We start from the raw sequence: 23,456 nt of genomic DNA on the forward strand, positions 1-23,456 counted from the left end.
TTTATTCTTATTACGTACGTGAATTCCCTGTCTCAAGTCCAATTCGCACACCACAGATAGTGTCTAACTATTGGCCAGATAATCAAACAATTAAGCACAAGAATAAATAATCAACCCAAAATATGGAAATTTAATCAATAGAAATTGTCGTCAAAACAACTATCATGTCTTTCGCCACAACCCTAGAATTAGGAAGTTTAGCTACTCATGATTCTAGATTAACAACAAGAAGTCATGAAGAAACTAGGTTTTAAAAGATGAAAAATAAAATAAACCTAGAGAGATAAATTAGAACGGCGGCTTACAAGTCTTAGAATAATACCAGCACATCATTTACAACTCATAAAACGTCTATTTATAGTCTAGGGTTAAAACTAAAATAAGTAGACCTAATCCCAATCAAACTGGGAAAACTGTGTACGGATTGATGACGTGTGGCACCTCCGCAAAGCGTGGGTGCCGGAACAGTACTTTGTTGACTGTAGCATGATATGCGTGCGGCACCTCTGCCATGCATGTGTATCGTGGAAGGCAACTTCCTTGACTGCATATTGATCTACATGCGGCACCCCTGCCATGCGTGCATGTCGTGAATCTATCCAGTTCCTCTATTCAGCTCTTCTTTCAAGTCACGTCGAAATGCTCAAAATTCATCCAATCTTCATTGTGTAACCTGAAAGCACAAATACCGCAACATAAGACCGATTATACAAAATTTAGTGCAAAAGGTACGATTAAAGTACGAAGAAACCGCGGAGAGACGATACAAAACATAGATATTTGTGCCAAATATCACCACCCCCACTTATACTTTGCTCGCCCTCGAGCAAAAAATTGCTACAGGTCATACACTCCCCTTTTCACCAATACGAACAGGTCTACTTTAGTTTCGGCTAAGATGATCATTTACAAAACATGTTACCGACAAACTTCCGAGCTAGTTGTACCTCAATCCATGCCATCACCAAAAATTTCAAGCCATGAAGCTTACAAACAACCTCTTCAACACTACCCAAGCCACCAATTTGACCCAACGACACAACTTTAAGCATAAATTGTTTGCTCTTTCAACAGAGAACCAATAATTCACCTATCTTGTGTCAACTATATGCCCTCACCGAAAGAAAGATGTCCAATGATCACACATGAGTATAAGAAATATTATTTCAATGGACATATCAAGACAAATACGCTCACACTCTCAAAGAATCATCACATGCAACATATGACGAACCATACGATTGCCCTTAGTGTAACCGTTCTACTAATGTGAGTATGTCAAGCCTAGGATCAATTAGGACTTAAAGGGTTGTAATGTCGGTTAGGGGACGAGTAGGATACATTTGGTTGTAGTGGCTAACTTCCCTAAGCACTTTAATGTGTTACAACTACTTCATTTTTCACAATCCTTTATCAACCACACATTTCAACCATTCTCCAAAATTCTAAGAACCCCCAATCTTTTCGATAAGCTAGTGGGAGATTATAGCCAAGGAAACATGCAGTTAACTGAGTATTATTACTATTTTGTTTTCTTTTTTTTTTTCAGTTTTTTGAAATACCCACTAGCAAGCATTCTTAATAAGTTGGTGCACCAACAGACTTCGCTTCGAACTTCACTCAACAAACTTCCCATCTCCCTATTTTTTCAACTCCAATTTTATTACGAAACAATTAAAGTGCTTAAAGAGCAAAGGTATCAAATAAGGTTAACAAGAACAAAGGGTATAAAATCATCAACGGTTGACAAAGAAAATGCTAAAGGCTCAACAGGGCTTACTAAGGTAACATGTAAGGGCAGGTAAGTGAATTCAAATTCGGCTAATCAAATAAATGTCTCTATCACATCCTAGAGTTAACAACTCAATTTTGCTTCACGAACACACCGGGCAAGTTCTAAAGGTTAATACAAAGCATGGATTATACAAGAGTAACCTTACACACACATGGCACATAGTCAAGCCAAGATGGATCCATATCAACCCTCAAATCAAGCAACACATACAAACTCAAGCCAAACGGGTCATACATGAGTCAAGATAAAGGGCGAAGTGTTTTGAAAGAGGCTATTTGGACTTTTTGGCATGTCTTAACTTTAAAACAAAGAAAAACTCATTTTTATCATTTTTCACCTACCCGGAGTACCTAGCATTCGATGTTTCTTCCTACTAACTAATTTTCCTTCAAGCAGGTTGTCATCAACCCGTCATCGGGAAAAGTCCCTTCTATGACTAAGAAAAGAAGTAACAAAAGTAAACAAAATCCTAATGGATGCCTTATGCCACTACAAGGGCCTAATAACTAAAAAGCAAAATCTTTTGGCTTTCTTTTATGGCATTTCTTTTTCTTTTTTTTAACAACTTAATCTTAATAAAAAGAAAAAGAAAGTTAAGTTTTAAAAAAAAATCCTAAGGCATATAAGCATCCTCTATATCGAGATGCACCTCCCACCCTACACTTAATTTCGTGCAATGCCCTCAATGTACATGAAAAAAAATTAGAAACAAGATAAGTTGAGAGATACTACTTGGGGCCCACTAGGGCCTACTCGTCATCACTGGTAGCTACGTCCTCGCCATTAGATGGCTGGGACTGCTCCTCATCATCACTATGACCAGAGTCGTTATGGCCAAGTGACGTCACCTCGTCACCTTTTTTTTCAGTCACTGCTATCTTATCCACGGTGCACACATCTTCATCCTCAGGTAGGCGGGCCTCATCCTCACCCAGAAGCCTTTTCGTGTGGGTAGTAAGTGGCACCTCATTAAGCACCCCCGAGATGTCCAACTGTGATTGCTGGACCTACAACATCTATACCTTGTACATTATAGTGAGTAAGTTGGTCTGTGCTGCTCTTTCCTCTGCCGAGGTGAGTAATTTCTTGGCGGTTACCTCGGGGTCTTTGAAATTTGAGATTTCAACCAATTCAGTCAATGGCTCAAGCACCCTATCAATGGAAGTGCTCTTTCTGGAATCAATCCGTGTTATTAACTCTGTGATGGCGTTCCCAAAAAGAAGCCAACGATACTTGTTTTCCCTCACCTGCCGCATCTCTTTCAACATCCAATGCCCAACATTGACAGGCCACCCCGTAAATAAGAAGTACACCAAGAAAACTCTGTCTTTCGATGCACTTAAGTAATGCTTAAGGGGCATTATCCTCAGATTTATCAACCGGAGCCACACTCGTGTTGGTTTCTCAAAATTGCTCATGAACATGTGTTTGGATGTCCTGAGCTTGTCATCATACCTTTCCCAAATGGCAAGAGATTCCGGCCTACATAGTGTTTCTTGAATTGCCTTATAATCGGGCCTCTAGATGAATTGTTCGAGTGGCTCGATTGGCACGTCCAGTGCCCCAACAGCTCCGTACAAAGTGGATGCGGTCAAAGGAATGGGGCAACCACAAACAGTGACTGTCGGTTCCAGTATTCAAAGTTATACTGCTCCATTTGTGCATAAAACTCCAAGACAAGATCGATGATGGCTGGGCCAAGACTCTAAAACACAACTTTCCACCCTATGCTCATGAGGCTGCTGTAGATGGCTCGAAAGTTCCTTTTCAGGTCGACCTTGTCCTCCCCATGCTCATGACTGTAGCCTTTGGAGACGTTAAAATTGTCATAGCATTCCGTAGCCCTTAAAGATAAATTCAAGACCTGCTGGCTGTATTTGTGCTTCGGGATGGTGGTTATTGAGTTCTTGCTCACCCCCCCCCCCCCCTTTGTTATTTTTGTGGTTATCGAAAGTTATCTCCTCTTCTTATTTTGGGCTCTTTTGAGGTGCACACAGTGGATTTTCCTTTAGCTTTGCCCATGGTGCCTGAAAAACAATTCATTTCCAATCATGAGTACACAATTTGATAATAAAAAGGGTGTCACTCGTGGATGGCCCCACACTTAGTTCCCTTATTTAGGTGCTCACAACGGATTCTAGCATTCAAAGGGGGAAGGGCCACCCCACACTTGTTCTATATTATGATACAAAAATCAAAATAAGAGGTGAACTATCCTATTCTATTGTCGAAAGAAAGAAAAATTAAAAGTCATGTGGTAGGACTTATGTCACGACCCAAACCCCGTGGGCCGCGACTGGTACCCTAACTGGGTACCCATGCGTACCTACCTGATCGAATTCGAACCATACAGATTTTTTTTTTTTTTTTTTTTTCGTTTCAAAACAGAAGTACGGAAATAGGCCGATACAAATACGGCGTGTACGTAACATACATATATATACATATACCTGAACACACAGACATTTACAGATAAACCGATAAGGCTAACATACAGACGGAACCCGTAACCCACATATCTATCTACAGGCCTCTACAGACATACAGAATCATATGACGGGACAGGGCCCCGCCGTACCCAGAATATACAGACATACGGAGTACACAAAGACAGAAGATATATATACCAAAGATATATGCTCCGAGTCAAAGGAGCTCTTCAAGTAGCAGAGTCGGAAACCTACGCGGGCGGCGTATCACCTGGTGCGTCTGTACCTGCGGGCATGTAGCGCAGCCCCCGAAGAACGGGGGTCAGTACGGAAAATGTACCGAGTATGTAAAGCAGAAACGTAACAGATATAAACATAGTCCGAACTAGAGTCGCAGAAATATAACGGGCAAAATCATAAGTCAAACTGACGGACAGAGTTATGATCCAGACAGACATACAGGATCGTGTTACACACAAATGGACAGAATTATAGTTCGGACAGACAGACGAAATCATAATACGGACAGACGAGCAGAATCTGAATCCATACGGACATACAGAAGCAGGAGCCATACGGACAAACAGAAATAGTCGTAACATAGACGGACAGACAGACAGTAGTATGACGGACAGAATTATGCATGCAGAGTAGCACAGAGTCATACAAAATCATACAAAGGCGTGTGCTTTATAAATACAGATGGCTCACGCATATATTCATACAGATCCCGACCCTGTCTGGGGGCGCGGTAACAGAACCCGGCCCTCTTAGTACGGGACGCGGTGGACAGACAAAATCAAATCGGATCATATGCCATCCTGGCCGCCATCCCCATACACAGATCATACAGACATACAGATCCCGGCCCGTACGCCGAGGGACGCGGTGAACAATGCAGAGAAAATATGCACGATAACAGAACCTGGCCCGGGTCGCAGTGAAAGAATGCATTGAGACAGACACGAATCGATAAATGAGAAACCACCTACCTACAGACTCAACATACAGACTCGATCAATCGGAAGGGTGCCAAACGGCGAGCCAAAATCAGAATATCCAGATAGTATGCATAGCACGCGCTCATATCCTAGTTAGGAAGGCACGACAGATTATCAGAATGGGATGCTCGGATGTTCAGAAATAATATTGTATAAATTACACAAAAATATCCATAATATTCACAAAATAATAGTTCAGAAGTTTTTGGAGAAGATCGGACCAAAACAGAAGTATTTAAAAAATCGTACCGGAAGTATCGGGCCTTGTGGGCCCACCTCGGACCAACCCGAGGCTACATACGTAAATTACTGATGATTGACCTTATGAGGTCACCCATACTCATTCGGAAGTGTTCCGACTCCGTTTGGGGAAGTTTTGTACAAAATCTCACTTTAAGGGCTATTTGTAAGAAAATAGGTTCAATTGAATTGAAGGAATTGGAGCGGTTTTCCGTCTCGAATTCCGGGGAACGGAGTCGGACCTAGGGCTCGCGACCGAGCCTACCACATCCAGAACATGCCTAGGAGCGTATAGAAGTGCTTCACATACCTCGATGGCGCCTTATGCTCGCTCGGCGTCAATCCAAATTTCGTCCAAAATCTGGAAATGGTCAAGTTTACCATTTGGTTAGTTTCATTCTTTCAATACCCCAAGCTTACACATACTTGCCTACCGAAATTTCGGCAGCATTTCCTCTGTATATACGACATCCCCAAAAGTTAAAACACAGCCAACAACCAACACAACAACCCAGAGAATGATATCAAACAACAACAAACATCAAGACATACATTAAGGCATCATTAGCCATCTTCCAACATAACGAAACATTTTTCGTTTCAAACTTACATTTCCAAACCAAACTTATTATTTTCGCATCTATTATCCATCAAGATCATTATAGCATACGTCGGAGGCATATCATACCATTTCCACACAATATACACACGATATACAAACATACAAACTTTCCATTAAAGCCACTACTTATCCAATTTTTCCAACCTTCCACATACAAGTTCATCAACACATTTTTACATTCCAAATTCATTATCATCAATCACAATTTTAAGACATTAGGCTAAAGCGACTCACTTTCCGACAACGACTTAACAAACAATTCCTCGTTTTTGGCTTAACCATTATCCCTCAATCTACTTCACAAAGCCATAACACAATTAACATACAACCAAAATCAAATTCACATTCCATACTACACATAGTACCACACGGCCAACATACTATATTTTCCAACTCTCACTAATTCATCCCACTTTCCTTTCTAATATAATTTCCACCATACTACAACTAACTTACACAAGAATTCAAACCATTACAATCATGCAATACATACACATGCATTCGGCCACCACCCATATTTTTCAACATACAAAATTTCCATGTTTTTCCTTCATTCACACATACTACAACATACCTATATCATTTTTAACACAACAAAAGCATGGAATCCTTACCTTTCTTCAAGTTCTTCACTTGGGGTTGAAGTTGTTTTCTTGCCAAAATCTTTATATCAACTTGTAGATAATCTTGTGCTTAACAATAATCTCTCAAGGGATGAACTTTTTAAACCTAAGAATTGGCTCAAAAAAATTTTCTTTCTTTTCCTTTTCTTTCTCTCTTGAACCCGAACCCTCTCTCTCTTTTCTTCTTGATTTTTCTTTGATTTTTCTTGAAGGTTCCACAAGATAAGGCAACTTATATTGTTTTTTCATCACATGGGAATTGGTTTGCCCATGGACTTGGGCCTTTGTTTGGCCGGTTGGGCCATTCCCATTTGGGCCTAATTCTTCTTATCATTTTTTTTTAGCCCAAAATTGTTGGTTAAAGATGGTAATTTATGGAGCAAGTTTCCAAAATTCCAATTTTGCCCTTGGCCACCTTTCGTAATCCCATACCATTGAATTCATAGCTCACACATTCATACCAAGTAGTGTCCAATAGTGGCCTTATTCATCACAAGTCAACCCACCTTGAATTTTTCGAATAAACAAAAATGTCGGATGTAACATCCTCCCCCCCTTTAGAAACATTCGTCCTCGAATGTTAACTTGACCCCATGGGCATCTTACTACTTCGGGAGGGTTCTCTTTATAGTCGTCCTTTACCGACTTTCCGACATGGCTTCTTTACCAGCATTATGAGGTAATTTTTTCACATCACAGATTCAGATGCCTTCATAATATATCTTCTCGTACCCCACGCAATCGTCGAACCATAAGCTATATTCTTGTAACTGACGAACGCTTTCCAGACGTCATAGTCCGTATCATTTCTTGTTACACTCCGGAGATTTCTACCACATCAATATAATCCCACTTCATACCAGACACTTCTTACCAACAGGTTCAGGACTGGAACCGGACGCGTAGAAGCATATCGGACGGATTTGAAATCAGAATCAGACTTACAGAAATGTATCATACAGAGTCGTACTTAGAATCAGACATGCGAAGATGTATCAGACAGATGCGTGATCAAAATTAGGCGTACAGAGGCACACCAGACGGATTTATATCCAGAGTCAGACATACAGAGGTGTGTCAGACAGTGTCGTAATCGGAGTTAATTGTACAGAGATATGTCAGACAGGAACGTATTCAGAATCAATCATACAAATCGTCTTGGGTGTCGCTTATTGACTTTTTCAAAGATTCTTCTTATTTGCCCTTTTTATCTCTCTTCTTCCCTACTATCCATACACTCTTTCCTTTTACAACCATCGCCATACCAGACTAACTTATGATGTAATTGGGCGTTTTCTATCCCCTGATAACATTCGGGTCGTTGCTGACTGTTATCCAGATTCGCTAAATTTTCCGAGTGGTATCGCACCCTTTGCTTTTTGCCCATTTAATCCGCGTCGGACTATGTGGTGTCTGTAAAGGCGCTAATTACTCCATACATTCTCTTTTCCTTTAAATTACCCCAAATTTTCATTTATATCAGTCATACCTGCACTTGTGCAAAACTTTGCATTACTTCCCAGGGGGTCACCCATCCCAGAATTGCTCTGGCTTGAGCACGCTTAACTCCGAAACTTTCATGCATTTTGACGCGTTAGGGCTAATATAATATCGCCGATTGCCCCTCACGACCTTTGTCACGAAATTTTAGAGTAAATCGGGGTCTTCGCAGATTTTCGGAAAAATTTTGGCAGCGGGTCCCACCCCCGGCTAAGTCATACCATTACCATATTGCCTTTCTGAATCTCGGTATCTACCAAATTAACATTTATCTTACTATTTCTAATACCCAGAAGTATGAGATCACGTGATTCAACAAAATACAAAATTATCCATACATACATTTCTCAAAAAAGGATTGGCTGGCGTACCTGGGCGTGCACTCGAAGACGCTCCTGGGTCCTGCCGGCCGGTTAAAGCAAACACGTGGTTCGAAGGACCGCTGTAACCAGAAGCTGCACCACGTCCTCTGCCACGACCCGCTGGCGCTGGTGCGGGTGCTGGTGCTGGTGCTCCTCGCCCCGCAGGGCGCATGGCCGCTGAAGGAGAAGATGAGCCTGCAACGGACCCAGCAGGCCGGGCTGAACCCGAACTGCCCTTAAGTGGGCACTCTCTGACTCGATGGTCTGGGCTCCCACAAAAATAACAAGCGCCCGTAGCGCGGTAACACTCCCCCGGGTGGGGCCTCCCACAATAAGAACACGGGTGTATGGGTGGCCTCGACTGACCGGGACCTCTGGAGCCCTGTCCTGCGAACTGTGGGGGCGTACTGTAGGCTGGCTGGGACGAATACCTATTTCTCTGCCGCTGGGAAGGCTCGCTCTGAAATCCCTCTGAATACCCAGCCGATCTGGCTCTCTTAGGCTGGCCCCTGTCGTAACCCCTATCAGGCCGACGTTCCCTACGTCGGTCCTCCATGCCCTGGGCGTGTGCCTGTACCCGGGCTACATGCATCCCTGGCTGAGCAGCCACAGCCAAACAACCATCAATCACATAAGAGTCCAGTCCCATCACATACCTGTGCACCCTGTCGGCCATCTCAGCCACTATGGTGGGTGCATACCTAGCCAGTGAATCGAACTCTAGGCTGTACTCGCGAACACTTCTACCATTCTGCCTCAAATTCAAGAACCGATCAACCCTAGCTCTTCGTAGCTCTGGTGGTAGAAAATGGTCAAGAAAGGCCTTAGTAAATTCGGCCCATACTGCTGTTGGGGCATCGGCACCCCTGGAGAGCTGCCAAGACTCATACCAATTTGCTGCCACCTCATACAATCGATACGAAGCCAACTCCACAGACTCAGTCGGCGAAGCCTTAATCAATCGCAGTGTGCTCTCCATCTTTCTAATGAACTCCTGGGGGTCCTCCTCAGATTTTGTCCCAGAGAATTCTGGAGGACTACATGTCAAAAACTTGCGCGCCCTGGAGCGCTCATACCTGTCCGCACGACCACCCCCAAATCTATGCCTACGAACCTGTTCCGCCATTAGTGTGGTTAATAACTGAACCGCATCTCGCATGGCCCTACTTTCCGCCCCTGCCGGTGGAGCTGGAGGCTCGGGCGCTGGAACCTCCGGAGCTTGCGGTGGAGCCGTCTCCCGATTAGCAGCTCCTGCTGCTCTGATATCCTCTCGCGAGGGGGGTGTAACAGACCCAGACGACGGGGGCACATCCTCGAGTGCAGGCTGTACGCTGGTCCTGGTAACCCTCGGGGCCTGGCTAGTCTCTCCTGCTTCAATCCTCGCCTTGCCCTTCTGGGCGGCTGTTGCCTTCCTCGGAGGCATCGCTGAAACATAGCAGATCGTTAGGAGAGGATCATCCTATTAATACAGTTCTATCGCACGATCTAAGAATACAAAGAAGGGTAACATCCTAAATGCCCTGTAGCTTTCTGTTTATAGATGTGGTGCACAACACATCGATAACCAGAACTCTACTAGACACGGCCTGTAGACATACCGAGGACTAACCGCTCTGATACCACTTTTGTCAAGACCCAAACCCCGTGGGTCGCGACTGGTACCCTAACTGGGTACCCATGCGTACCTACCTGATCGAATTCGAACCATACAGATTTTTTTTTTTTTTTTTTTTCGTTTCAAAACAGAAGTACGGAAATAGGCCGATACAAATACGGCGTGTACGTAACATACATATATATACATATACCTGAACACACAGACATTTACAGATAAGCCGATAAGGCTAACATACAGACGGAACCCGTAACCCACATATCTATCTACAGGCCTCTACAGACATACAGAATCATATGACGGGACAGGGCCCCGCCGTACCCAGAATATACAGACATACGGAGTACACAAAGACAGAAGATATATATACCAAAGATATATGCTCTGAGTCAAAGGAGCTCTTCAAGTAGCAGAGTCGGAAACCTACGCGGGCGGCGTATCACCTGGTGCGTCTGTACCTGCGGGCATGTAGCGCAGCCCCCGAAGAACGGGGGTCAGTACGGAAAATGTGCCGAGTATGTAAAGCAGAAACGTAACAGATATAAAAATAGTCCGAACTAGAGTCGCAGAAATATAACGGGCAAAATCATAAGTCAAACTGACGGACAGAGTTATGATCCAGACAGACATACAGGATCGTGTTACACACAAATGGACAGAATTATAGTTCGGACAGACAGACGAAATCATAATACGGACAGACGAGCAGAATCTGAATCCATACGGACATACAGAAGCAGGAGCCATACGGACAAACAGAAATAGTCGTAACATAGACGGACAGACAGACAGTAGTATGACGGACAGAATTATGCATGCAGAGTAGCACAGAGTCATACAAAATCATACAAAGGCGTGTGCTTTATAAATACAGATGGCTCACGCATATATTCATACAGATCCCGGCCCTGTCTGGGGGCGCGGTAACAGAACCCGGCCCTCTTAGTACGGGACGCGGTGGACAGACAGAATCAAATCGGATCATATGCCATCCTGGCCACCATCCCCATACACAGATCATACAGACATACAGATCCCGGCCCGTACGCCGAGGGACGCGGTGAACAATGCAGAGAAAATATGCACGATAACAGAACCTGGCCCGGGTCGCAGTGAAAGAATGCATTGAGACAGACACGAATCGATAAATGAGAAACCACCTACCTACAGACTCAACATACAGACTCGATCAATCGGAAGGGTGCCAAACGGCGAGCCAAAATCAGAATATCCAGATAGTATGCATAGCACGCGCTCATATCCTAGTTAGGAAGGCACGACAGATTATCAGAATGGGATGCTCGGATGTTCAGAAATAATATTGTATAAATTACACAAAAATATCCATAATATTCACAAAATAATAGTTCAGAAGTTTTTGGAGAAGATCGGACCAAAACAGAAGTATTTAAAAAATCGTACCGGAAGTATCGGGCCTTGTGGGCCCACCTCGGACCAACCCGAGGCTACATACGTAAATTACTGATGATTGACCTTATGAGGTCACCCATACTCATTCGGAAGTGTTCCGACTCCGTTTGGGGAAGTTTTGTACAAAATCTCACTTTAAGGGCTATTTGTAAGAAAATAGGTTCAATTGAATTGAAGGAATTGGAGCGGTTTTCCGTCTCGAATTCCGGGGAACGGAGTCGGACCTAGGGCTCGCGGCCGAGCCTACCACATCCAGAACATGCCTAGGAGCGTATAGAAGTGCTTCACATACCTCGATGGCGCCTTATGCTCACTCGGCGTCAATCCAAATTTCGTCCAAAATCTGGAAATGGTCAAGTTTACCATTTGGTTAGTTTCATTCTTTCAATACCCCAAGCTTACACATACTTGCCTACCGAAATTTCGGCAGCATTTCCTCTGTATATACGACATCCCCAAAAGTTAAAACACAGCCAACAACCAACACAACAACCCAGAGAATGATATCAAACAACAACAAACATCAAGACATACATTAAGGCATCATTAGCCATCTTCCAACATAACGAAACATTTTTCGTTTCAAACTTACATTTCCAAACCAAACTTATTATTTTCGCATCTATTATCCATCAAGATCATTATAGCATACGTCGGAGGCATATCATACCATTTCCACACAATATACACACGATATACAAACATACAAACTTTCCATTAAAGCCACTACTTATCCAATTTTTCCAACCTTCCACATACAAGTTCATCAACACATTTTTACATTCCAAATTCATTATCATCAATCACAATTTTAAGACATTAGGCTAAAGCGACTCACTTTCCGACAACGACTTAACAAACAATTCCTCGTTTTTGGCTTAACCATTATCCCTCAATCTACTTCACAAAGCCATAACACAATTAACATACAACCAAAATCAAATTCACATTCCATACTACACATAGTACCACACGGCCAACATACTATATTTTCCAACTCTCACTAATTCATCCCACTTTCCTTTCTAATATAATTTCCACCATACTACAACTAACTTACACAAGAATTCAAACCATTACAATCATGCAATACATACACATGCATTCGGCCACCACCCATATTTTTCAACATACAAAATTTCCATGTTTTTCCTTCATTCACACATACTACAACATACCTATATCATTTTTAACACAACAAAAGCATGGAATCCTTACCTTTCTTCAAGTTCTTCACTTGGGGTTGAAGTTGTTTTCTTGCCAAAATCTTTATATCAACTTGTAGATAATCTTGTGCTTAACAATAATCTCTCAAGGGATGAACTTTTTAAACCTAAGAATTGGCTCAAAAAAAATTTCTTTCTTTTCCTTTTCTTTCTCTCTTGAACCCGAACCCTCTCTCTCTTTTCTTCTTGATTTTTCTTTGATTTTTCTTGAAGGTTCCACAAGATAAGGCAACTTATATTGTTTTTTCATCACATGGGAATTGGTTTGCCCATGGACTTGGGCCTTTGTTTGGCCGGTTGGGCCATTCCCATTTGGGCCTAATTCTTCTTATCATTTTTTTTTTTAGCCCAAAATTGTTGGTTAAAGATGGTAATTTATGGAGCAAGTTTCCAAAATTCCAATTTTGCCCTTGGCCACCTTTCGTAATCCCATACCATTGAATTCATAGCTCACACATTCATACCAAGTAGTGTCCAATAGTGGCCTTATTCATCACAAGTCAACCCACCTTGAATTTTTCGAATAAACAAAAATGTCGGATGTAACAACTTAGGTATGGGATTTTGTCCATATTTAACTTTTTTATCAAAAATCACCACTTTTTCATTCACATTGTGCTCAAGGGCTCATACAATTGTTTAGTGCTACATTGCTACTCAAGAATTAACAATTTCATACAAAAACTTGGTTCAAGCATTTAACCGAACACCTTGTGGGCTTAAAATCTTCCTTTAGTTTTTTACAACAATGGTGGGCTATGAAACCCTCCATTGTGCAACAGGAGTCTTGTTCTAGCCTTAAACAATACCAAATCCCACCCCAATTTCGCCCAAACCCCAACAACCCTACTTTCAATCATCCAACAACTCAGGAACTTCGAAAAAAAGAAAAGGGATAAGGAGATTTCAAAATACCTTGTGAATTTAGGGATGATCTTGATGAGTTCGTTGAGTTTTTTAAAGTGATTGTGAGAGATGAGGGGAGGGTTTTCGAGTTGTATTTTTTTATGTTTGGGATGAGTGGGAAACAAGGGTATCGTCCTTTTAATCGTCTTTTAAAAAAATTCAGAGTAATTTTTTCACTAAAATAAGAAATTCTCGTGGCACCTCTGCCATACTTAGGTGCCACACTTAGACCCAGTTCCAGGTTAGCAATTGTTCTCGTACGCCACCCATGCGTCGCTAGGGTGGCGCCACGATGTTGCTTGGATGTTTTTTGACATTTTTTCACTCGTTTTGTGTTCCTGCTCCATTCCAAGTCCTGCGACATGAAAAAACATGACATATAACGGCAAAAAGGTTGGGTTGCCTCCCAATAAGTGCCTTAGTTAAGGTCGTGGTACGGCGATCTTTTTTTTTCTACTATTATAAAACTTGGATTGCCTCCCTAGTAGTGCTTGATTTAACGTCTCGGCATGATATATGCTTTACTCAAGCCTCTTCTAGATTAATGTAGGTCCTCGCACGTTCAGTGGCCTCCCTGTAGTAATGCTTCACTCTCTGCCCGTTCACCAAGAATGTTTCATCCGAGTTGGGCTTCTTTAGCTCAACCGCTCCATGTGCCGTCACACAAACTATACCTCGAACGGCCCAAACCACTTACGCTTCAACTTCCCACCAAAAATCATCAGACGGGAATTAGAAAGTAGTGCTAATTGCCCAGGCTCAAACTCATGAGGTTGGATGCTCTTATTGTGCAATCTCTTAGTTCGCTCCTTGTACATTTTCGCATTCTCATAAGCGTGATAGCGAAATTTGTCCAACTCGTGCAGCTACAACAATCTATTTTCTCTAGCTTTTACCATGTCTAAATTTAACTTCTTTATTGCACAATACGCCCTATGCTAAAGCTCAACCGGTAGATGACATGCCTTACCAAAGACGAGCTTATAAGGAGATCTGCCAATAAGAGTCTTCCTCTGGGATACATCTTCTAATCAGCTGATCTGTACCAACCCTGTAGAGATAGGGCTCATCCCATACATAGAAATGGCTATCATGCAAAATCCGCTTCTTCTTCTCATGATTAGCACCAGGGGATAAATATCACTCACTATAAAGTTCACCATGTCTGCATACCGTGCCGTCTCAGCTAACTGAAGAGCGAAAAAGTTGTTCATCAGAAAAAGTCTTCTTAATCACCACTGCTTCATCTATATGTTCCCGATCTTCCAATCTCGATAAGTAGTCTGCTACTTGGTGTTTCATGCCCTTCCGGTCTAGAATCTCAATGTCAAACTGTTGCACCAGCAACACCCAACGAATAAGCCTCGGCTTTGCATCCTTCTTCTCAAACAAATGTCGAACTACAGTGTGATCAGTATAGAAAGTTACCTTTGTGCCCACAAGATATGATCAGAACTTGTCAAAGGCGTAGACCACAGCCAATAACGCATTTTCTGTGACAGTATTGTTCATCTGGGCTACATTAAGAGTCTTGCTGGCATAGTATATCAGATGAAATAGCTTGTCCCTCTTCTATCCAAGGACATCTCCTACAGTAAAATCACTTGCATCACACATCAAAATAAACGGAAGAGACCAATCAGGTGCGATGATAATAGAAGCAAACACTAACCACTTCTTCAACTCATTAAAAGCCGTCAGACAGGCTTCATTGAACACAAACTTCACATCTTTTTCTAACAGCTTGCACATCAGATTAGCAACTTTAGAGAAATCTTTAATGAACCGTCGAGAAAAGACTGCATGCCCAAGAAAACTACGCACCCGAACTCAAATTGGTGGTGACAATTTTTCAATCGCTTCAATTTTCACCTTGTCAACTTCTATTTTCTTGCTCGATACTTTGTGCCCAAGAACAATGCCCTCTCGAACCATGAAATGGCATTTTTCCCAGTTAAGTACCCAGTTCATTTCTTCACAACGAGCTAACACGGCATCAAGATGGTTCAAACAATCATAAAAAGAGTCCCCAAAAATAGAGAAGTCATCCATAGATACCTCTATATATTTTTCCACCATATCGGTGAAAATAAACATCATGCATCGCTGCAAAGTACCTGGAGCATTGTACAAACCGAAATGCATCCTCCAGAATATAAACGTGCCATATGGACACATGAATGTGGTCTTCTCTTGATCCTCTGGTACAATCATGATCTGGTTGTATCCCAAATATCCATCTAGAAAGCAATAATAATCATGCCCATCTAATCTATTGAGCATCTAATCCATGAAGGGCAACGGGAAGTGATCTTTTCTAGTGGCGTTGTTCAACTTGCGATAGTCAATACAAATCCGCTAACCAGTAACAATTCATTGAGGCACCAATTCATTCTTCTCGTTCTCTACCACAGTCCTGCCCCCATTCTTCGGGATACATTCTACAGGACTTCCCCATTTGCTGTCAGAAATGGCATAAATAATGTAGCTATTAAGCCACTTGATTACCTCTTTCTTCACCACCTCCTTCATGATCGGGTTTAGTCGTCTCTAGCACTCAACACTAGGCTTGATGTCTTCCTCAAATAATATTTTATGCATTTGAAATGAGCTGCTAATACCTCAAATATCAGCTATCCTCCACCCAAGGGCTCGCATTCGATCTCTTAGCACTCGCAATAGACATTCAATCTACACATCATTAAAATAAGCAGAGAGAATCATAGGGAAATTGTTTCCACTACCCAAGAAAGTATAGCGAAGTTGAGAAGGTAATGGCTTCAACTTAAGAACTAGAGCCTCTTCGACAGAAGGCTTCGACTACTTCCACGACTCTAGTCTATCTGACTCCTCAAATGGTGTGTTTGCTCGCAAATAAGAACATGAAGTGTTAAGGATTCTAGGACACTCCTCGACTTCTGCATCAACCATCAAGTCTTCCCCAACACCAAAGTTGTCTTCAAAGGATCTCGCGAGGCTAGAAAGTTATCTAACTCTACATTAGTGAGCTCGGACTCCACCACTGTAATCATCTCCAACTCCTCATAATAGGATGGAAGCTTGGTAGCTTTAAACACATCAAAAGTCTCCTCTTGTGCATCAACTGTCATGGACATCTTCCCATCTCTAACGCGGATCACCGTGTCAATAATAGGCGAGAATGCTCTTCCCATAATGGGAGGAACACTCTTATCTACCTCATAATCAAGAATAACAAAATCAACTGGCAGAATAAATAGGCCTACCATCATAAGAACATCCTCAATAATACCGTCAAGATAAGCAAGAGATCGATCAGCTAGCTGCAAAGTTATAGTCGTTGGCCTAGGCTCACATAAGCCCAACTTTTGAAACACAGAAGTTGGCATCAGATTAATACTAGCACCTAAGTCACATAATTCTAGCCCAACTTCAACGTTTCCAATAGTAATCGAAATCGTGAAGCTACCCAGATCTTTCAACTTTGGAGGAATTTTACTCTTCACTCTAGAACTACATTCCTCAGTAAGTGAAACAGTATCAAACTCTGTCCAATGCCTTTTGTTCGCAACCACATCTTTGATATACTTAGCATATTTTGGAACTTCTTGCAAAAGCTCCACCAAAGGAATGTTGATGTGTACCTGTTTTAAGAGTTCAAGAAATTTCTTGCAAGTTGAATTTGCTTCCTATTTCTGAAGTCGCTGTGAAAAGAAGGGGGTGGTCAAACCACTTCCTCTGTGGGTTTCTCTGCTCTGGCCCAGCTCGCTTAGCAGGGATAAGTTCTGCTTCTGCTATGTTCTTCTTTTTCGGGGGCACTTCTTCAAGTTTTTTGCCATTCCTCAAGGTGGCTGGCTTGTACTCCTTTGGGTTCTTCTCAGTATCACTAGGAAGAGCACCCTGTGGTCTAACATTCTACATAATAGCCATCTGCCCCATTTGACGCTCAAGCTCATGAATATATTTCCGCATCTCACTTTGAATTTTCTGATTTTGCTACTGCGTTACTTGTGTTTGAGCTATAAGATGCTTCATCATCTATTCAGATTGCTAGCTGGCTGAGCTTGGGGTTGCTGATAATTATTCAGCTTGTGGAAGTCCTGCTTCCTGGAGGATTGTAATCGTTTTCATAATAGTTCCCATAATTTTCGACACCACGGTTCTGCTGCCCCATATAATAGATGGATTCTGGATTCAATGGGCAAATAGAATAATCATGAGGCTCACCACAACTTACACATACGCCTTGCTGAATATTTTGAACTAGTTAGACCTGCTGAGTTTGAGGAAACACCCTCAATATCACATTAGTAAGAGTACTTATATCGGCCCGAATAGCTGTAACATCATCTACTTGAAGAACCCCAGCAGTTTTCTGTGGTAACCATCGGTTCGTCTCTCGATACTCATAAGCAACTTCAGACATCAACTCAAGGAGAGCTTCCATCTCCTCATATGTTTGTTTAAGATCTACCCCTGAGCCGAAGCATTCAACAAGGCCCTTGATTTATGCTTAAGTCCTTCTATAAAATAATTTTCAATGAACTCTTTTGGCTGCATGTGATGTGGGAAATCTCGCAAATAGCCCTTATACCTTTCCCAAGCATGTGTCAGAGATTCAGAGTCCCTCTGTGCAAAGGTAGCAATTCTCCCTCACAGCTCCTTTGTTTTCTTGGGTGAGAAAAAACTGTAGATAAATTTATTTGATAATACCTCCCAAGAAGTGATAGAACCTGCAAGCAGATTTTTCAACCATTCTCTCACTTCACCAACCAGTGAGAATGGAAATAAATAGAGCTTTACTTAATCATCAGGAACATCTCTATATTGAAAATTTTCGCTCAACTCCACGAAAAATTGCATCAAGTGCTTTTGCGGGTCTCCACTAGACTTACCCATATACTGGCACATATGCTGCACCAACCACACTGTTCCTTCTTTCAGCTCAAAAGTTTTAGTAATATCTAGCTTAATGATACCCTTAGCAATAGTTGCCAGACTAGGTCTAGTATAACTAGACAAAAGAATCAATTGTTCTTGTGCCCTGGCAGCATCTCTCAAACCCTGTTCATCCCCATTTCTATTTCTTTCCCTTTCTGCTGCTTCAATAGCAAGTCTTGTTGCTTCCTCAGCTATTTTTCTCTGTCTGTGTAAAGTTCTTACGATTTTAGGATCAAGATCAATTAACAATTTTCCTGAACTTCTAGTGCTTGGCATAAACCAGAGAAACCTAAAGTAACACAAGTAGACCAACGAAAATAGTAAAGACTTGAATAGAAAAATCTCAAATTAGAAAAATAGTAAATTTTCTATGTCCCCGGCAACAGCGCCAAAAACCTATTGCTCCCAAATGCATACGCAGGTATACGTGGTCATACAAGTAATATAGCACTTTATGTCTAGATATCGATCCCACAGAGACATAGATTCTACTGTTACACTAATTCAAATTTGAATTAACTATTCAAGGAAGTAAAAGAAAGATGCTTTTGTTTTGACTAACTAAAACTGAAAGTAAACAGTTGATGATGGGCGTTTTTGTGACTGAGATTATTTTGACAAATATTTTAAGGCTTATCAAATGATGGAGAGTTCCAAGGTCATGGATTTTGACAATCCAGTTGATCTTCTGACAATTCTACCTATATTATTTCCTGGGTTACTAGTTGACGGGTTAATTGTAACTTAATGATATTCTCTTGAATTACTGACAAGCTTGTAGATGCTACTATAACGCCTATATCTCTATGATCGTCAGAGGTGACAAGAACGCATTTATTTGTCTGTATTCAACTAAGTAGGGCTGAAGGGTATATCTCTATCCTCATTAGCGAAACTATAATATCGAACAAACTATATTTATTCTTATTATGTACGTGAAATTTCTTTCTCAAGTCCAATTCACGCATCACAAATAGTGTCTCTATTAGCCAGATAATCAAACAATTTAGCACAAGAATAAAAAAGCAACCCAAAATATGGAAATTTAATCGATAGAAATTATCGTCAAACTAAATATCATGTCTTTCGCCACAACCCTAGAATTAGGATGTTTAGCTACTCATGATTCTAGATGAACAACACGTTCATGAAGAAACTAGTGTTTAAAAGATGAAAAATAAAATAAACCTAGAAGGAGAAATTAGAATGGAGGCTTACAAGTCATAGAATAATACTAGCACGTCGTTTACAACTCATAAAACATTTATTTATAGTCTAGGGTTAAAACTAAATTAAGTAGACCTACTCCCGATCGAACCGGGAAAACTGTGTATGGACTGATGATGTGCGGCACCTCCGCAATGTGTAGGTGCTGGAACAGTACTTTGTTGACTGCAGCGTGATATGCGTGCAGCACCTCCTCCATGCATGGGTGTCGCGGAAGGCAACTTCCTTGACTGCATATTGATCTACCCGTGGCACCCTTGCCATGCGTGCATACTACGAATCTGTCCAGTGTGTTCAGCTCTTCTTCCAAGTAACGTTGAAATGCTAGAAATTCATCCAATCTTCATTGTGCAACCTGAAAGCACAAATACCGCAACATAAGACCGATTATACAAAATTTAGTGCAAAAGGTACGATTAAAGTACTAATAAATCTAGCGGAGACGATGCAAAACATAGATATTTGTGCCAAATATCAACATGGAATTCTAAATCTCATCGACGATTGTCTGTATAAGACTTTTGACGACTCTGACATTGCCAATAATTTATCCTGAATAAGCTTGACCTTGTCCACTGCTTCCTGAATCAAATATGGCCCTACTAACTTAGATTCCCCCACTTCGAATAATCCGATAGGTGACCTACACTTTTGCTCATATAATGCCTCGTACGGGGCCATCTAGATACTGGCATGATAGGTATTATTATACGGAAATTCAATAAGTGGTAAATGATCAGCCCAGCTACCTCTGAAATCTATCTTACATGCTTGTAACATATCCTCATACGTCTGAATTGTATGCTCAGCCTGTCCATCTATTTGGGGATGAAATGTTCTGCTAAGACTCACTTATGTTCCCAATCCTTTCTGGAAGGACCTCCAGAAGTTAGCTGTAAACTGTGCACCTCTGTTAGAGATGATGGATACCGGAATAACATGAAGTTGCACTATCTACTTAATTAATATAAAGCTTCGCATAATCCTCTGTTAAGCAAGTATTTCTGAAAGGTAGAAAATGGGTTGATTTTGTAAGTCTATGAATAATCACCCATATGGAATCGAACTTACACTGAGAACAGGGAAAGCCTGTAATGAAATCCATATTAATTTCTTCCCATTTCCAAGTCAGAATCTCGATAGCCTACAATAATCCACCTGGTTCTGATGCTCAATCTTCACCTGCTGACAGTTAGGACACTGAGCTACAAACTCAGCTATGTCTTTCTTCATTCCATCGCATCAATAAACCTTTTTGACGTCAAGGTACATCTTCATCATTCTCGGATGAATAGAGTAGCAGGAGTAGGGAGCCTCTCCCATAATCTGACGACATAATCCTGCAACATCAGGAACACATAGTCTGCCTCGATATCTGAGGACTCCATCTACAGTAATCACAAATGCTGTCTTATCCTCCTGATGAGTTGTATCTCTATAATGGACTAACATAGCATTCTCGTACTGGAGCTCCTTAACCTCGGCCAATAAAGATGAGACTACTGAATCCTGAATAGCAACTCTTGTATCGCTCGAGTCCAATAATCGAACTTCAAGGCTAGCTAACTGCTGAAGCTCATGAACTAAATCCATTTTCTCTGGCTGGACATAAGATAAGCTACCATGGATCTGCGGGTACGGGCATCGGCTACTACGTTCGCTTTCCCAAGATGATACGAGATATTGACATCATAATCCTTCAATAGCTCCAACCATCGCCTCTGACGCAAATTAAACTCCTTCTACTTGAAAATATACTGAAGGCTTTTATAGTCTGTTTAGATATCAATATGGACTCCATATAAGTAATGCCTCCACATCTTTAATGCATAAATCACCACAGCTAACTCTAGATCATGGGTCAGGTAGTTCTTCTCGTGCTTCCGCAACTGCGTTGAAGCATAAGTTATAACCTTATCGTGTTGCATCAATACATAGCCTAACCCAACCGAAGTATCACAATAAATAACATAGCCCTCTGATTCCTCTATAAGCGTTAGAACTGGTGCCAAAGTCAATATGTTCTTCAACTCCTGAAAACTGCGCTCACAAGTATCGGTCCACTAGAACTTAGCTGATTTCTGAGTCAGCTTTGGCAGTGGTGCAGAAATGGAAGAAAATCCCTCCGCGAATCTCCTGTAATAGCCTGCCAAGCCTAGAAAACTATGAACCTCCGTGGGTGTCGTGGGTCTTGGCCAACTCTTCACGGCTTCTTTTCTGCGTATCCACCCTGATACCCTCATATGAAATAATATGCCCCAAAAAAGTCATAGAATTCAACAAGAATTCACATGTAGAGAACATTCCATACAGCTTCTGAGTTTGAAGAACTTTAAGGACAACACCTAAATGATATGCATGCTCTGCCTCTGATCGAGAGTATACCAGAATATCATCAATAAACACAATCACGAACACATCTAGGAAGGGTCTGAATACGCTGTTCATCAAATCAAAATACCGTCGGGGCATTAGTCAACCCAAACCATATTACACAAAACTCAAAGTGACCATATCTAGTTCTGAAAGCTGTTTTCGGAATGTTTTCTCTCTAACCCTCACCTGGTGATACCTCGATCTCAAATCTATCTTCAAGAACCATCTGGCACCGTACAGTTGATCAAATAAATCATCAATCCTCGAAAGTGGATATTTTTTTTTATTGTCACTTTATTCAACTATATGTAATCAATACAAATTCGCAAGGAGCCGTCTTTCTTCCTCACAAATAACACTGGTGCTCCCCACAATGACATACTTGGCCTGGTAAAGCCCTTCTTAAGCAAATCATTCAACTGCTCCTTCATTTCCCTCAACTCAGTAGGAGCCATCCTATATGGAGGAATAGAGATCGGTTGAGTATCTGGTAATAAATTGATGGCAGCTTTGGCAAAAAACCTAGAAGTTCATCCAAAAATACATCTAGAAACTCATTAACCACTGGAATAGACTGAAGAGTCGGTGGCTTTACTTCTGCATTCTGAACTCGGACTATATGATAAATACAACCTTTGGCAATCATCTTTCTTGCCTTGAGATAGCAAATAAACCTACCTCTCGGCGATGCATTACTACCCTTCCACTCTAGAACTAGCTCTCCTAGAAATTGAAATCGAACCATCTTCGTTCTACAATCGACATTAGCATAACAAGAGGCCAACCAATCCATACCCATAATGACTTTGAAGTCTACCATATCTAACTCAATCAAATCTGCTATAGTATGACGATTACAAACTATAACCACACAATCACTGTATACGTGTCTAACAATCACTGACTCACCAACCGGTGTACACACCTCTAGTTTGAACTTATGATTGTTTCCAAGACTTAATCTTAGTATAAATCCTCTTGAATGTAGATTTGCGAGCTTGAGAGGAGAACGTTAAGTAGTTTAGGAGACGAAAAGGTTTGTTAAAGGCTAACCCTTTCTTTATTTCTTAAGGCATGATTCCTTGTAGTGAACCTATACATGATATCCTCAATATCACTATTCCTATAAATGCTAGAAGCTCATGATTCTCAAGGTTCTTATGATATTGTTGGTAAGTTCTCT

The 23,456-nt window shown here is 41.5% G+C and overlaps 1 protein-coding gene across 1 annotated transcript; it reads right to left on the reverse strand.

Annotated features, from left to right (window-relative positions):
• Positions 1 to 14,932: 14,932 nt before the first annotated feature.
• LOC132612072 (uncharacterized) lies at positions 14,933 to 16,282 on the reverse strand. The gene is made up of 5 exons (XM_060326416.1): positions 16,136 to 16,282; positions 15,868 to 15,967; positions 15,623 to 15,735; positions 15,344 to 15,493; positions 14,933 to 15,178 (listed from the first exon to the last, which is right to left on the reverse strand). The coding sequence occupies exons 1-5, from the start codon at positions 16,280 to 16,282 to the stop codon at positions 14,933 to 14,935; spliced, it is 756 nt and encodes a 251-aa protein (XP_060182399.1).
• Positions 16,283 to 23,456: the final 7,174 nt, after the last annotated feature.

This window comes from Lycium barbarum, chromosome 1 (assembly GCF_019175385.1).
Source record: "Lycium barbarum isolate Lr01 chromosome 1, ASM1917538v2, whole genome shotgun sequence".
In the NCBI taxonomy this organism is placed as follows: Eukaryota; Viridiplantae; Streptophyta; class Magnoliopsida; order Solanales; family Solanaceae; genus Lycium; species Lycium barbarum.

Bases quoted from the DNA above. Each gene is read 5' to 3' on its own strand.
- LOC132612072 (XM_060326416.1), bottom strand. From the start codon at position 16,282: ATGAAGGAGGTGGTGAAGAAAGAGGTAATCAAGTGGCTTAATAGCTAC. The intron at 15,968-16,135 runs GTGCCTCAATGA...GGATACAACCAG, and splicing joins AGAACGAGAAGAATGAATTG to ATCATGATTGTACCAGAGGA. The intron at 15,179-15,343 runs GTAGGAGATGTC...GTGGGCACAAAG, and splicing joins GTGATGCAAGTGATTTTACT to GTAACTTTCTATACTGATCA.